We start from the raw sequence: 17,408 nt of genomic DNA, 5'->3' as shown, positions 1-17,408 counted from the left end.
TAATCTGTAGCAGCTGAAGTGATGAACTAAAATAATATTTACAGAACATAGAGCATATAAAAATGAACAATTTTTACTTTATAGAATTATAAAACTTTAAATTGCATTCTCTCACTAAAAGGAAAAAAAGTACAAAAATAACTATAAAATCTAATTCTAATACAGTTCATAAAACTGTAGTAAGGCCTTTGAATACTGTATTGACATTTTTCAAGACCAATTTTGTTTGTTGGTCTTTGACCCCCCCCCCCCCCCCCCCCCCCCCCCCCCCCATACACACACACACTCCCACCATCTCACTGGGCTTACTAAGCCACTGGTTGCTAGCTGTGCAGTAGGATAAAATAAAACACCCATATAGTTGGAACAGAATTTCTTAGCAAACAAAGGGGTCCTTTTACAAAGGTGCACTGAAAAATGGGATGCGGTAATGTAGTCGCGTGTTATGGATGTGCGCATATCCATTTTTCAGCGCACCTGTAAAAAAGGCCTTTTTAAAAATTGTGCCGAAAATGGACGTGTGGCAACATAAAAATTGGCACGCGTCCATTTTGGGTCTGAGACGTTACAGCCAGCCATTGACTTAGCGATAAGATCTCTTGCGTTAACTGTGTGGTAATTACCTACGTGCGTCAAGTCAGAGGTACCGCTCGATTTTCGCCATGCACCAGAAAATAAAATATATTTTCTGGCGCGCGTAGCAAACACGTGTTAAAAGTGAAATTACCACACAGGCCACGCAGTAGCAGGGCAGTAACTCCAAACTGACACGCGTTCGGCACACATAGGCGCAGTTTAGTAAAAGGACCCCAAAGTGTTAAGGGCAAGGCAGCAAAGCACTATTTAACAAAAGTAGAAGTGTTCAGGGAAGCACAGCAGACTTTAAGTTGAGCACCTAGAATATCGCTTTTAAACTCTAGATAAATTGTGGGCAGCTGTTATACACAGAGGGCTACGTCAATGTCGGTACTCTCCCTAGCAGGCCGCGACATTACATAAATGTCGGAACTGGAAATGCAGAGAGCTCCATCGACCACCTGAGATAAATAAAAATGTGTCTAAAAATGATGGAAACTGTTAGAGTGGCTATTCTGAAAATATTTGGGAAATAAAAGTATTTAAATTGCCAAAACTCTACTTAATGATTTCAGTGTATACTTCCCATGATCTTGTAGGCTGCATAAAATTCAATGGCAAACCTCAGGTTGCCCACCTCTGATCTAAACGAATGTAGAGTTTTCAAGTGATAATGCTGAACAAATGTGACATTACGTGCTGTAATTTACAAGTGCTCTTTAATATAATTAAATCTTTCATTTAACAGCTAACAGAACATTTTATCTTGGTGAATTATGTTGTAAAATATCAAACAGATCTTTATTTCTGGAACATCTATTAGAAAGTGACTAGTTTGCTCTGTGGCCATAAGAACATTTTTTTTATTTATTCCTGGCCTTTTCAGCTCTCATCCTGAAAGGTGTAGTCCTGTTTGGTAAGGTTATAACTTTCAGCATTCATAAAGCTATCTGCTCGCCAAAAGCTGTCAAGCAAAACCAGGTCCCATAATTTAAGGTGGTGATGCTTGTTACCTTGTTTAGTGGCATCTGCCGCCTGGAGATGTGGATGGGTGGCATATTCTCTTTCATTCAGTCCACCTAATATACTTTCCTCTCCAATTCTTCTCTCTTGCTCCCTCTTATTCCCTGCCATCTTTTCTGTCTTTTCTTTTACCTCCTCACCTCTCACACCCACCCTCATTCTTCAGCCTTAGAACAGGGTGCACCTGTACACATACTCATGGAACTGCATCAGTGAGCGCAGGGATCACTGACACCCATCCTGGTTTTGCAGTCCTGCAGCAGGGTACACCTGTACAAACATTCCATGGTCCTGTACTGCCTAGGAGCCAAAGGTGCAAGCACTGTTGGAGCATGAAGACAACCACATATTCCTAGATCTGCATAACAAACAGCAGACATCTCCTTCCCCTTCTGCCTCTAGTAGTGACAGGTCCAGCCCATGCTAGTTAAGTTGAGGCTGAGCTGCTCTTGAAGTCATCAAAAGCAGTTTGGGTGAATTCATCCTTGAGAGGTTTAGCAGTCTTGTAAGCCACATTGAGCCTGCAAAGAGCTGGGAAAATGTGGGATACAAATGCAATAAATAAAATAAAATAATAAGTAAATTGCTGGCCCTCTCACTTTATTTCTGGGGCTATTGCCACTTTCCTAGCAGAGGAAAGGAGGAGAAAGATCTGAGCGGTGAGAAGCACAGTGGAGAGGGAGAGAAAAGGGGTAGAGCATGATTTAAAAAAAAAAAAAAAAAAAACCACCCCTCTGCAGGTTGGTTCCAGTCTGGGCAAAGGAAAAGCATGGAGGCCAGAAGAACTTGCCTCCATGGCCACATCAGCAGTTTAGACGCCTGCTAAAAGTGAATTCACTTTGCAGCTCCCCATAACCGCTTTTGACTTATCCGTACATTCCCCCTCTTACACTTCACAAGCTAGCTGCTCTTATCTGCACTCTAAATCTGATCTCCCTCCTTTCTACTGTGCTGCATTGAATGCCTGCCATAGTCTTCCTGAATGAATGCAAGTCTCTCATCTGAGTGAAATCCAGCCTGAAAATTGAATTTAATACACTTAAATACCTGATGTGTAATTTTTCAGGCTAATGCAACAGATTTATCTCTGCTGAGAGTCCAATTGAGTTTATCACAGATAACTAGGTTAACCATTGGGGTAATTCTACAAGGTGGGTGCTAATACTTATGCACTGAATACACTTATAAATGATTACAATAATTAGGTGCACGTGTATGCAAATGCCAAAATTCCACCCAAGGGCTATTATGTAAATAGCATGCATATCATACACGGCATGTATTTTAGAGGTAGGTGTACGCATAAGTGGAGCATGAGCAGGACTCGTGTAAATGATAGATGTGCCAATGCACAAAGCTACCACAGATAGCAAGAGTGCTGTTAATAAGGGGTATGTGAGCACTTTAGCTGGCGAAAGACGCAGAAACAGGTGTGGTACATATTAGCTATCTCACCCTGATGAAGGTTTTAAAGGAGCACAATGATAGAGAATTCTCTATCACCAGATCTGAGACAAAAGCCTTTCCTCTGAAGCCCCAAACCCTCAATCTTCCACCCCTCCCCCAAGATATACCTTGTGCACCTATTATTGCCTACCCCCTTTCTGCATTGGCCCTCCTACCAACATTAAAAATAAAATCCCTGGTGTCAAGCGGCACACCCTATCCCTTATCCTGACCCAGTCCCCTTTCCCTCAAGAAAAAAATGTTGCTGCCCCCCCATGCTAGCCAGCTAATTTAAGCAGCTCAAATGCAAATTATCCAGCTAGATTTTGTACAAATTTCAGATGAATAGCTTATCAGTTAAGTTCCACTATAAATCAGCTTTCTTTAGTCTGACACATTTTGGTTGGCAAAGTTGGATACCGAGTACCTTTTGGAAAATGCGCCCAAGTGTATTAAATTAGTCCATTTAATATGTATTACCTACAGCTTATTGACTTATCAATTCATTTTTTTAAAGTCAAGTGAAATATTTATGTAGGTATTCATTTTATTCTATTCCTGTCTTTAATTTGTATCCCAGATGGAACCATCCTTAAGTGATATGTTGAACTTAATTTTTGATTATGTCAAAAGCAACCAGTTACTTTCTTTTTCAAGTAAGTAGTTTTGTTTTGTGACTCTGTGCTAATGTTAACTTCTATAAGGCAGCTTTTACAAAACCTGTTGAAACAACAGGAAAAATCTCTATGGCCACTAAGACATTGGTCTCTTATTTACCACCTAAAGTGATTATAAATAATTCAGTGTTATGTTGAAAGGAAACTTGAACAATACCAAGAAATATACAGCGGAATCCTCCTTCCCAGTGGAGAGCTACTTAGCATGTCATGCTGCAATGAACGTGGTGCATGACAGATGTTCAACCCCCAAGCCACAGAAACCACTATACATTGTGGTAAGTGAAATATTTCAGAACAATGGAATAGCAGTTAGGCACAGTCACCAATTACGAAGCAATACATTATTTTAACTAAATTTTGTTAGACGTTTTTGCTAGTAAAGTGTCATCAGCAAACACATTAAAATTACATTTTTTAAGGGAAGGAGAAATTAGGTCTTCTTACCTGATAATTTTTTTTTCTAATAATCCTTCCCACTATTCCACAACCTGTGGGATAGTTGTGTCCATCAACCAGCAGGTGGAGATAGAGAACTGAAAACTGAGCTGAGATAACTCTTGGCATCTAGTCCAGCTCCTCGTATTTATGTAGACAAGCAATAAGGATAAACTCAGAATAAACATAACAACTTTAAATAACTTGCTAACCTAACTCTATCCAGACGAGCAAATATGTGGACCTCTCATCTCTGGACAACTTGTAGAGAACGAGATATATGCAGGAAGCACCATGCAAGGTGACAGTCATTATTTGACCCATTACTTTGCACCAATTAAACATCTCGGAAACCTCAGGCAGGCCTCTGGAATAGTGGGAAGGACTAATAGAAAGAATATCAGGTAAGACCTAACTTTTCTCCTTCCATTATATAGCTTCCCTCTATTCCAGAATCTGAGATGTTTAAAAACAATCCCCAGAGGGGATGAGATCCTGGCACCCCCAGCATGAGAACCAAAGCCCCAAAACTCTTCCAAGCTCATTGTAACATCCACCCTGTAGTGCTTGGCAAAGGTATGCAATGTTGACCACTTTGATGCCTTGTAGAATGAGCCCGCAAGGCCTGAGGAGCCTGCTGCCCGCAAGCAAACAAGCTGATACAATAGTCTCCTTCAGCCATCTAGCAATTGTGAGCTTGGAAGCCGTGATACCAAAAAGCACTGTCTTTCCGATTTGTGAAACTCATTCATGGCTTTGATGCTGAATCTGCTGCTCAATGCCGGAACCAGAGTTGCCAACGTGCTGTGACATCCAAAGACATACTGTGGGCTGTAACATGTAACATAAATAGCATCCACCAAGTAGGTCAATCCCGCTTTCAGCTAGGCATTATGGCACCTGTCTTGTGTTGCAGATTGCTGATGCCACTTCAGGCATACTCTAGCCACGAATGAGCTGCACACTGTTGCTTGAAGGCCCAAAGAGGCCATTTCAAAGGTTTGTTTCAGTGAGCCTTCTAGTTTCCTATTGATGTCATCTTTGATTCCTCTCTCTCCTTCTCTGCACATATTCAACAGATCGCCAAAACCTGTTGTTTCTTTATCTACATTAGCAAAATTTGCCCCTTCCTTTCTGAATACGCTGCCAAAACCCTTATCCACACCCTTGTCACCTCCCGCTTGGATTATTGCAATTTACTTCTCACTGGTCTTCTGCTGTGTCATCTCTCTCCTCTCCAGTCTATCCAAAATTCTGCAGCATGGCTTATTTTCCGCCAAAATCTTTATACCCACACTAGCCCACTCCTCAAGTCACTTCACTGGCTCCCTGTCCGCTTCCGTATACAGTTCAAACTTCTCTTACTGACCTTTAAATGCATCCATTCTGCAGCCCCCCATTACCTCTCCACTCTCATCTCTCCCTACATTCCTTCCTGTGACCTCCACTCACTGGACAAATCTCTCTTGTCGTCCCTTCTCCACGGCTAACTACAGGCTTTGTTCCTTTTCTCTCACGGCACCTTATGCCTGGAATAAACTTCCTGAGCCTGTACGTCTAGCTCCATCTCTACCTGTTTTTAAATCTGTGCTGAAAACCCACCTTTTCACTGCTGTTTTTGGCTCCTAGCCACTACTCATTTGCCTCCCCCTTGTTCCTTTTCACCCAGTACTTCCCTTGCCCTTAATTGTCTTGTCTGTATTATTTTAGATTGTAAGCTCTATTGAGCAGGGACTGTCTCTCTGTCAGGTGTTCAGCGCTGCGTGCATTTGGTAGCGCTATACAAATGCTAAAAATAATAATTTAGGGCAATGCCCCCTTCCAATGGCAAAGTGGTCATCTTGGTCACTGCTGTAACAAAGGAGTCCACCCTGGGAAGCTGCAATTTCTCTTTCTCCTCTGGAACCAATGGATAGAGGTGAGCCATGGCTTTCTTCCCACTCAGCCCCACTTCCAGTGAGATCCATTCTGCCGTAATCAGGTCTTGAATTTCTGGATGCATCAGGAAGGCCTTAGAAGTAACTCTAAGCCCACTCCTAATTGAAGATTGGAACTCTTGTTACTGAAGCAGAAATCTCAATGGAAAGTACTGCCAGTGCCTCAGAAATAAGTATTTTTATTTCCTCTGTGAAACAACCTCAGTACTTTTGGGTCATCCCCCTCTTCAGGATGGAGCTCTCCCTTCTCTAACAGCTCCTTCAATGATGGCTTCTCTGAATAGACTAAGGCCATGTAAGATAAGGAGGGAGAAGCAGAGATACACCTCCAGGAGTGGACAGATGAGGCTAAATGAGATCTCTTAGGAGCCAGAGGAGCAGCTGGGTGAGAAACAAGCAAATAAAGAAAAAAAAACTGAAGCAACTTGTAGCAACTGACTGTCCCTGTTTCAGTCAAAAGGCTTGGTGTGAGAGCAAATTAAAAGCCAGAGAAAACAAGGATCCTGATGCAGGTGAATGCTCTGTTGCACCCTGAGGTTGTAAAATGGCTGCTGTGCTCTGTGTGTGATCAGTGAGTTGCTGCCTCACTGCCTGTCGGCCCTGACAAAATCGCCATTTTTACGCTCTCCTGCATCAAACAGTGCACCAGTCCTGCCAGAAAGCCCGAAGTCCCTGGAAAATATTTGGATGCTGCGTCAAATCCAAAGACATGCTACTGTTTTCCCCACATCCCACGGGATTCCTGGCTTGCAGACACCTGCAAGCCCTGATGTCGACTGGTGGGTCCCACAGCGGGAAAACTGCTTAACTACATCCACCTGAGTTGCCATCACCCTGGCAGTCAAAAGTACAGCACAACACCATCCCAAGCAGTGAGTCGAGATCCCTTCCCTACACCAAGTAAGAACCTACAGCCCTCCAAGAAGTCCTGAGTCAAACTTTAGTCGGACACACCACTGCCGGCTGCTCCCCTCAAGCTCATAGTCTCCACAAGTCTTACCATAGATGAGATGCTCAGGACTGGTAACTCTGTGCCACTATCTCCAGCAAACCTCTTTCCTGCGCCTTTTCTCTCTCTCTCTCTTTTTTTTTGTTTTTTGTTTTTTTTTGTTTAGGTAGTTGTGATGGGAAAGGAGAGCTCCACAGGAAACAAAGGAGAGGTGAAGGGAGGGAAGAAGTAAATTTTGTGGGGCACCAGAGATGAGGATCTGAAGATCTCTAGCTATGAGTCTGCAGACTCAAGCCACCCACAAAGCTCAACTGGGGACCAGTTGACCAACTGGACCAGGAGCAAATCACTCAGAACCAGAGGCTGAAAAATGTATTCATCCACCTGCTGCAGATAGAAAACATTGAGGAGCTGGACTGATGCCAAGGGCGAGATGCCGCGACTCAGTTTCTACCTGCTGGTTGATGGACACAACTATCTCACAAGTTCTTGACTAGTGGGAAGCTACATAGTGGAACTAAATTTTAGTGGCCTGACTATAACCCTGGTATGCTAGGGATGGTTTACCATAAGCAGGTGGCAGTGCATGAGTTCCTGTACAGAGGTGAATATATGGAGGTTTTGCACAAATGGAGAGGGAGAAGCATATGAGAGCAGCAGTCTAATGCCCACATTACAGAAATACAAACAACATACTGTCAGCAGTGTGTGTTTCATTAACTTAGTGTAAGACTTAAATGTATGAAGTGAAAGTAGCTCCCTTCTGGTTTGTCAGTCCAAATATACACACTATATTATTTTTTAGGAGATCAGCCGGCTGTGCAGCTCATACAGCTGTTCTTGAGTAAGGACAAGTCGGTGTACTTGGCCATGACCAGCCTCACAGGGCAGGGTCACTTTGCCAATGTAAACTGTGTCTTCTTTCTTCTCTTCTTTGGCCTGAAAGGAGAAGAGAGTAGCAGTTATACAAAGGTGCCATCTGACTCCTGTATGAGAAAGGAAGGACACAAGACACCTGCCCAACAACAAGTCCAAAAGATCCTATTCAGTTTTGGCCAGTGGCCAGTCATCCTCACTTGCACCCACATTAGTTGGAGTGGGACAGGTAGAGGCTTTTGCCCAGCATCCTGTTTCCAACAGTGGTCAATCCAGGTTACAGGTACCTGGCAAGATCCCAAAACAGTACAATACATTTTATGCTGCTTATCCTGGATTTTTCCCAAGTCCATCTTAATAATGGCCTATGGACTTTTCTTTTAGGAAGATAGCCAACCCTTTTTTAAACTCCACTAAGCTAACTGATTTACCATATTCTCTGGCAACGAATTCCAGAGTTTAATTACACGTTGAGTGAATAAATATTTTCTCTGATTTGTTTTAAATTTACTACTTTGTAGCTTCAAATACATACCCCCTAGTCCTAGTATTTTTGTTAAGAGTAAACAAGCGATTCACATCTACTCGTTCTACTGCACTCATTTTATAGACATCTATCATATCCCCCCTCAAATATATTTTCTCCAAAGCGGAAGAGCCCTAGCTGCTTTAGCCTTTCTTCATAGGGAAGTCGTCCCATCTCCTTTATCAATTTTGTTGCCCTTCTCTGTACCTTTTCTAATTCCACTATATCTTTTTTTCAGATGCGGTGACCAAAATTGCACACAGTATTCGAGGTGCGGTCACACCATAGAGCGATACTAAGGCATTATAATGTACTCACAGTAACATAGTAAGTGACGGCAGATGAAGACCTGAATGGTCCATCCAGTCTACCTAACAGTCACATTCATTCTCAATTCTAGATTAAATCAAAAATAAATGTGATATTATATACTTGATTATTGTCATTTTGTTGTTTCTGGAACATAGACTGTAGAAGTCCGCCTGGCTTGTTCCAACTACTGGAGTTGCAGTCAAAGCCTATCCAAATCCATCTTGTCATTTGCAAGAGACAGACTGTAAAAGTCTGCCCGGCACTGTCCTCATGTTCCAAATTGCTGGAGTTTCCATCGAAGCTCTCTAGTCGGGCGTAGCCAGACCTGACATTTGTGGGGGTGGGGGTGGGGGGGGGGGGCAGAGTTAACATGGGTTGCACTGGGCATATAGGCCTTGATAATGGATTTTTAATTAAAAAGTCTGTCCTGGATCAACTTAAACAACATGCACATTTATGGAAACCTTGGAAGCACTGACATTTTAAAATGAAGTTGCATTTTCCCATAACTTAAATTTTACCATTATAGTAGACTTGAGTCTGGTCAACCTCTCAACATACATCACAGTATCCTGGAAAATAATCACTGCAGTGGCACATATCCTTCAACTTTACTTTAGAAGAAATATAAAATACCTTATTAAGCTATATTAACAAAATAAGTCTTGTCCCTTCTTCTGGTTCTACTACTTTCTCTCTTTTCTGAAGCTGATATGAACCAGTTCAAGTCCCTGGAGTTCCTGACAGTGTTTCTTCCATCCCCTTCTCCTTTTTCTTTTGATGTAGGCACAGAAAAAAAAAGATGTTAAATGCTCCCAAATCTCAACCTAATTAGTGTTGTTTTTTAAATTGTCTTATAAACAGAAAGTCTAAGCACATTATTCTCATAACATGTCTGTTTTGGTGGCTCTTTACTAGGTGAAAACATCTCTACACGAATACAAGCGGTCCCTATAACCATCCCCTCCAAATGACACAATGATTTACAATTTAGAAGTAATTACTCAATACTTCCCGTTTACATCCGCAAGCTGCAAAGCTGGTGTGTTTGAAAATATAAACGAGATCAAATAAAAATGTTACCAACAATAAAGGATGACAACATGGACAGAGCAGCTCATAGGTTTGCTTGCTTTGTTTTGGTTGAATGGGGATGACCAACAGCTGTGCGGAGGAGAGGGAAAGGGAGACCAACCTAATTGGCTTCAGCTTATTGACGTCTCCTGTTCCAGCTCCCTGCACTGCTGTCCTTCTTTAATTTTCTGGGCCACCGGCAGCGTCGGTGAGGTAAACACACTGTCTTCAGCGGCCCCAGAAGCTCTCCCTCTGTTATGGCGTCCCACCTAGGCGGGACAGGAAATTGTAGCAGAGGGAAAGCTTCCACGCCACCAAAGGTGGTGTTTACCTCATTGACGCTTCTGGCAGCCCGGAAAATTGAAGGACAGTGGCGCAGGGAATGGGAGAGCAGCCAGTAGTGCCTCAAACACAGGCCCTTGACTGGCCATCAGTGTTAGGGGGGCCTGAGGCTAGAATGGAAGGGCCTGGGCCCCTAAGGTCCCCCATTGCTATGCCACTGTTCCAACCTATCCTAAACTGATTGCTATATGCGGGACTCAGATCGTACAAGTCAGCCCAGCACTGGCCTTCGTTGATACAGCTAGAATTGCCATCTTAAGCACCATTTGATATGCACACATATGCAAACCCTTAAGTTTTGATTTTTTTTTTATACCGTTCATTTTGTAATTAGAGATCCTCTGTGTTCATCCCATGCCATTTTCAATTCCACCACTGTTTTTTTTTCTTCGCCATCTCCCTCTGGAGGGCATTCTAGGCATTAACCACCCTCTCTGTGAAAAAGAATTTTCTGACATTACTCCTAAGTCTACCACCCCGCAACCTCAATTCGTGTCCTCTAGTTTTACCATCTTCCGTTCTCTGGAAAATATCTGTTTCTATATTAATACCTTTCAAGTATTTAAACATCTGTATCATATCTTCTCCGAGGACAAGCAGGCTGCTTGTTCTCACTGATGGGTGACGTCCACGGCAGCCCCTCCAATCGGAATCTTCACTAGCAAAGTCCTTTGCTAGCCCTCGCGCGCACCGCGCGCGCCGTCTTCCCGCCCGAAACCGGCTCGAGCCGGCCAGTCCAGTCTTCTTTTGTCCGCACTCGGTACGGTCGTGTTTTCGCCGTGTCGAGCCCCGGAAAGTCGACCTCGCGCGTCCAAATTCTGTTTGAGCGTGTTTTTTTCCTTCGGGAAAGCTTTGTTAGTCGGGAAGTGCTCCGGAAACCCTTCGACCGGGTTTCGTGTCAATCCTCCCCGTACTTCCAGCTTTTTGCCCCGGTAAGTTTTCTTTCGTCGTCGGGGTAGGCCTCTTTTCGGCCTCGGTCGAGATTTTTTCTCCCTCTAAATTTTTGGTGCTTCCATTTCGCCATTTCGGCTTTTGATTTCGCCGGCGTGATTTTTCCGCCCATGACATCGAAGCCTTCCAGCGGCTTCAAGAAGTGCACCCAGTGCGCCCGGGTTATCTCGCTCACTGATCGACACTCGTCGTGTCTTCAGTGTCTGGGGGCCGAGCACCGCCCTCAGAACTGTAGTCTGTGTTCCCTTCTTCAAAGGCGGACTCAGGTAGCGAGACTAGCCCAGTGGAACGTGTTGTTCTCGGGCTCTTCGTCGGCATCGGCACCGGGATCTTCGAGTGCATCGACGTCGTCAGCGTCCAGACCATCTTCCTCGGCCGCCCCTGCATCGAGTGCATCGAGGCATCGGGCCTCTGCATCGGCGCCGAGACATCGGATAGCTGCATCGACGTCGGTGGTACCAGGACCTCGTCTGCTGATGTCGTCGGACGGTGGTGCATCGGGTGGAGTGCAGGTGAGGGCTGTCCATTCCCCTGCTGGTGGCGGTGAGCCCTCGGGTGGGTCTCCTCCTACCCTGAGGGCTCCTGCGGTACAGCCCCCCCGAGATCGACCTTCTTCAGTCTCGGCCCCGAGGAAGCGACGGATGGATTCGACGTCCTCCTCGTCGGTGCCGGGGAGCTCCGGTGACATGCTTCGGAAGAAATCGAAGAAGCATCGACACCGGTCTCCTCCCCATGTCGGCACCGAGAGCTCTGGGTCGCCGAGGGATTCGGCACCCAGCAGGCATCGGCACCGAGAGGACCACTCACCCTCTGTTCAGGAGGTGTCGATGCGCTCCGCTCTGGACAGCCCGGTACAGCCTCCACGCCCGGAACAGGTACTGACGTCGACGCCTGCATCGACCTCACAGCCTTTCTCTACAGCCGCTCTAAACGAGAGCCTCCGGGCCGTTCTCCCAGAGATTCTGGGAGAGCTGTTGCGCCCTACCCCTCCGGTACCGGCGGTGCTTGCGCCTCCGGTACCGTCGAGCGTGGCGCCGGCTGGCCCATCGCCCAGGTTGAGGTCCCCGACGTCGGTACCGCGTGCGGTACCGACCGCGGCCACCTCCCAGGAAGGCTCCCCGACTACGTCGGCGGAGGGAGCTTCGCTGATGCGGGCGAGGGAGTCTACCTCTCGACGCCCCCATCGTGGACGTGGCTCCACTGAGTCGAGCAGGGCGAGGTTGCAGACACAGGTTCGTGAACTTGTATCTGACACCGAGGGTGAGGCCTCGTGGGAGGAAGAGGAAGATCCTCGATATTTCTCTGACGAGGAGTCTGAGGGTCTTCCTTCTGATCCCACTCCCTCTCCTGAAAGACAGCTTTCTCCTCCCGAGAGTCTGTCTTTTGCTTCCTTTGTCCGGGAGATGTCTACGGCCATCCCCTTCCCGGTGGTTGTGGAGGACGAGCCCAGGGCTGAAATGTTTGAGCTCCTGGACTATCCTTCTCCACCTAAGGAAGCGTCCACTGTTCCCTTGCACCATGTCCTGAAAAAGACATTGCTTGCGAACTGGACCAAGCCATTAAGTAATCCCCACATTCCCAAGAAGATTGAGTCCCAGTACCGGATCCATGGGGACCCAGAGCTGATGCGCACTCAGTTGCCTCACGACTCTGGAGTTGTGGATTTGGCCCTAAAGAAGGCTAAGAGTTCTAGGGAACATGCTTCGGCGCCCCCGGGCAAGGACGCTAGAACCTTAGACTCCTTTGGGAGGAAGGCCTACCATTCCTCTATGCTCGTGTCCAAGATCCAGTCTTACCAGCTCTACACGAGCATGCACATGCGGAACAATGTGCGGCAGTTGGCGGGCTTGGTTGATGCTCTTCCCCCTGAGCAAGCCAAGCCTTTTCAGGAGGTGGTCAGGCAGCTGAAGGCGTGCAGAAAATTCCTGGCCAGAGGAGTTTATGACACTTTTGATGTTGCGTCCAGGGCCGCTGCTCAAGGTGTGGTGATGCGCAGGCTCTCATGGCTGCGCGCCGCCGACCTGGAGAATAGAATCCAGTAGCGGATTGCGGACTCGCCTTGCCGTGCGGACAACATTTTTGGCGAAAAAGTCGAACAGGTGGTAGAGTCTCTCCACCAGCGGGACACCGCATTCGACAAATTCGCCCGCCGGCAGCCTTCAGCTTCTACCTCTACAGGTAGACGATTTTTCGGGGGAAGGAAGACTGTTCCCTACTCTTCTGGCAGGCGTAGGTACAATCCTCCTTCCCGACAGCCTGCGGCCCAGGCTAAGCCCCAGCGCGCTCGCTCTCGTCAGCAGCGTGCGACTCAGCAAGGCCCCGCGGCTCCCCAGCAAAAGCAAGGGGCGAGCTTTTGACTGGCTCCAGCAGAGCATAGCCGACATCCAAGTGTCCGTGCCGGGCGACCTGCCAGTCGGAGGGAGGTTGAAAGCTTTTCACCAAAGGTGGCCTCTCATAACCTCCGATCAGTGGGTTCTGCAAATAGTCCGGCAAGGATACACCCTCAATTTGGCATCAAACCCTCCAAATTGTCCACCGGGAGCTCAGTCTTACAGCTTCCAGCACAAGAGGGTACTTGCAGAGGAACTCTCCGCCCTTCTCAGCGCCAATGCGGTCGAGCCCGTGCCATCCGGGCAAGAAGGGCTGGGATTCTATTCCAGGTACTTCCTTGTGGAAAAGAAAACAGGGGGGATGCGTCCCATCCTAGACCTAAGGGCCCTGAACAAATATCTCGTAAAAGAAAAGTTCAGGATGCTTTCCCTGGGCACCCTTCTCCCCATGATTCAGCAAAACGATTGGCTATGCTCTCTGGACTTGAAGGATGCCTATACACACATCCCGATACTGCCAGCTCACAGACAGTATCTGCGATTTCAGTTGGGCACCCGCCACTTCCAGTACTGTGTGCTACCCTTTGGGCTCGCCTCTGCGCCCAGGGTGTTCACAAAGTGCCTAGCTGTGGTAGCAGCGGCACTTCGCAGGCTGGGAGTGCACGTGTTCCCATATCTCGACGATTGGCTGGTGAAGAACACATCCGAGGCAGGAGCCCTGCAGTCCATGCAGATGACTATTCGCCTTCTGGAGCTACTGGGGTTTGTGATAAATTACCCAAAGTCCCATCTTCTTCCAGTGCAGAACCTCGAATTCATAGGAGCCCTGCTGGATTCTCGGACGGCTCGCGCCTATCTCCCAGAGACGAGAGCCAACAACTTGTTGTCCCTCGTCTCCCGGGTGCGGGCGTCCCAGCAGATCACAGCTCGGCAGATGTTGAGATTGCTGGGCCACATGGCCTCCACAGTTCATGTGACTCCCATGGCCCGCCTTCACATGAGATCTGCTCAATGGACCCTAGCCTCCCAGTGGTATCAGGCCGCTGGGGGACTAGAGGACGTGATCCACCTGTCCACGAGTTTTCTCGAATCCCTGTATTGGTGGACGATTTGGACCAATTTGACTCTGGGACGTCCCTTCCAAATTCCTCAGCCACAAAAAGTGCTGACCACGGATGCGTCTCTCCTGGGATGGGGAGCTCATGTCGATGGGCTTCACACCCAAGGAAGCTGGTCCCTCCAAGAACGCGATCTACAGATCAATCTTCTGGAGTTACGAGCGATCTGGAACGCTCTGAAGGCTTTCAGAGATCGGCTGTCCCACCAAATTATCCAAATTCAGACAGACAACCAGGTTGCCATGTATTATGTAAACAAGCAGGGGGGCACCGGATCTCGCCCCCTGTGTCAGGAAGCCGTCAGCATGTGGACCTGGGCTCGCCGGAACGGCATGGTGCTCCAAGCCACATATCTGGCAGGCGTAAACAACAGTCTGGCCGACAGACTGAGCAGGATTATGCAACCTCACGAGTGGTCGCTCAATTCCAAAGTGGTGCGCCAGATCTTCCAAGCGTGGGGCACCCCCTTGGTGGATCTCTTCGCATCTCGAGTGAACCACAAAGTCCCTCAGTTCTGTTCCAGGCTTCAGGCCCACGGCAGACTGGCATCGGATGCCTTCCTCCTGGACTGGGGGGAGGGTCTGCTGTATGCTTATCCTCCCATTCCTCTGGTGGGGAAGACTTTGTTGAAACTCAAGCAAGACCGAGGCACCATGATCCTGATTGCTCCTTTTTGGCCGCGTCAGATCTGGTTCCCTCTTCTTCTGGAGTTATCCTCCGAAGAACCGTGGAGATTGGAGTGTTTTCCGACCCTCATCACGCAGGACGAAGGGGCTCTTCTGCATCCCAACCTCCAGTCTCTGGCTCTCACGGCCTGGATGTTGAGGGCGTAGATTTTGCCTCTTTGGGTCTGCCAGAGGGTGTCTCCCGCATCTTGCTTGCTTCCAGGAAAGACTCCACTAAGAGAAGTTACTTCTTTCATTGGCGGAGGTTTGCCGTCTGGTGTGACAGCAAGGCCCTAGATCCTCGCTCTTGTCCTACACAGACCCTGCTTGAATACCTTCTGCACTTGTCTGAGTCTGGTCTCAAGACCAACTCTGTAAGAGTTCATCTTAGTGCAATCAGTGCATACCATTACCATGTGGAAGGTAAGCCGATCTCAGGACAGCCTTTAGTTGTTCGCTTCATGAGAGGTTTGCTTTTGTCAAAGCCCCCTGTCAAGCCTCCTACAGTGTCATGGGATCTCAATGTCGTTCTCACCCAGCTGATGAAACCTCCGTTTGAGCCACTGAATTCCTGCCATCCGAAGTACTTGACCTGGAAGGTCATTTTCTTGGTGGCAGTTACTTCAGCTCGTAGAGTCAGTGAGCTTCAGGCCCTGGTAGCCCAGGCCCCTTACACCAAATTTCATCATAACAGAGTAGTCCTCCGCACTCACCCTAAGTTCTTGCCAAAGGTCGTGTCGGAGTTCCATCTGAACCAGTCAATTGTCTTGCCAACATTCTTTCCCCGTCCTCATTCCTGCCCTGCTGAACGTCAGCTGCACACATTGGACTGCAAGAGAGCATTGGCCTTCTACTTGGAGCGGACACAGCCCCACAGACAGTCCGCCCAATTGTTTGTTTCTTTTGATCCCAATAGGAGGGGGAGTGGCTGTAGGGAAACGCACCATATCCAATTGGCTAGCAGATTGCATTTCCTTCACTTACGCCCAGGCGGGGCTGGCTCTTGAGGGTCATGTCACGGCTCATAATGTTAGAGCCATGGCTGCGTCGGTAGCCCACTTGAAGTCAGCCTCCATTGAAGAAATTTGCAAAGCTGCGACGTGGGCTTCTGTCCACACATTCACATCCCATTACTGCCTGCAGCAGGATACCCGACGCGACAGTCGGTTCGGGCAGTCAGTTCTTCAGAACCTGTTTGGGCTTTAGGATCCAACTCCACCCCCCGAGGGCCCTGTTTGTTCTGTTCCAGGCTACACTCTCAGTTAGTTGGTAAAATTTTTTTAGGTCAATCTCTGTTATGTCCTCGCCGTTGCGAGGCCCAATTGACCATGGTTGTTGTTTTGAGTGAGCCTGGGGGCTAGGGATACCCCATCAGTGAGAACAAGCAGCCTGCTTGTCCTCGGAGAAAGCGAATGCTACATACCTGTAGAAGGTATTCTCCGAGGACAGCAGGCTGATTGTTCTCACAAACCCGCCCGCCTCCCCTTTGGAGTTGTGTCTTCCCTTAAGAGTATTGTCTTGCTACATACTGGACTGGCCGGCTCGAGCCGGTTTCGGGCGGGAAGACGGCCGCGCATGCGCGGTGCGCGCGGGCGCGCGAGGGCTAGCAAAGGACTTTGCTAGTGAAGATTCCGATTGGAGGGGCTGCCGTGGACGTCACCCATCAGTGAGAACAATCAGCCTGCTGTCCTCGGAGAATACCTTCTACAGGTATGTAGCATTCGCTTTCCCTGTCCCTCCTCTCTTCTAGGGTATACATATTCAGGTCTTCCAGTTCCTTCTCGTATGTCTTTTGGCGCAATCCCTATATTATTTTTGTCTCCTTCCTCTGGACTGCTTCAATGACTTGCACAGGGGCATCAACACCACCTCTCTGCTGGTTATACCTCTCTCTATATACAACCTAGCATCCTTCTGGCTACTGCTACCGCCTTGTCACCTTCAGATCCTCAGATACTATCACCCCAAGGGCCCTCTCCATGTCTGTGTATATCAGCCTCTCACCGCCTAAAATATGTCTCCATTGGATTTCTACTCCCTAAGTGCATCACTCTGCACTTCTTTGCATTGAATTTTAATTGCCAAACAGACCATTTTTCTAACTTTTGCAGATCCTTTTCCACTGTTTTCCACTTCCTCAGGAGGTTAGAAATCTTAATTTTCATCCG

The 17,408-nt window shown here is 47.6% G+C and overlaps 1 protein-coding gene across 1 annotated transcript in view; it reads right to left on the bottom strand.

The window, feature by feature from the left end:
- Nucleotides 1-7,847: 7,847 nt before the first annotated feature.
- The window catches only part of LOC115462551 (dynactin subunit 1-like), a 277,665-nt gene continuing 268,104 nt past the window's right edge, over nt 7,848-17,408 (bottom strand). Inside the window, exon 33 of the mRNA XM_030192544.1 lies at nt 7,848-7,985. Coding sequence (XP_030048404.1) covers nt 7,848-7,985 — 138 coding nt within the window. The remainder of the gene's footprint in view (nt 7,986-17,408) is intronic.

The sequence above is a fragment of the Microcaecilia unicolor genome, chromosome 2 (assembly GCF_901765095.1).
Source record: "Microcaecilia unicolor chromosome 2, aMicUni1.1, whole genome shotgun sequence".
Taxonomy (NCBI): Eukaryota; Metazoa; Chordata; class Amphibia; order Gymnophiona; family Siphonopidae; genus Microcaecilia; species Microcaecilia unicolor.
Note: the sequence above shows the minus strand (reverse complement) of the source record. Positions and strands in the feature narration are given on the sequence as shown.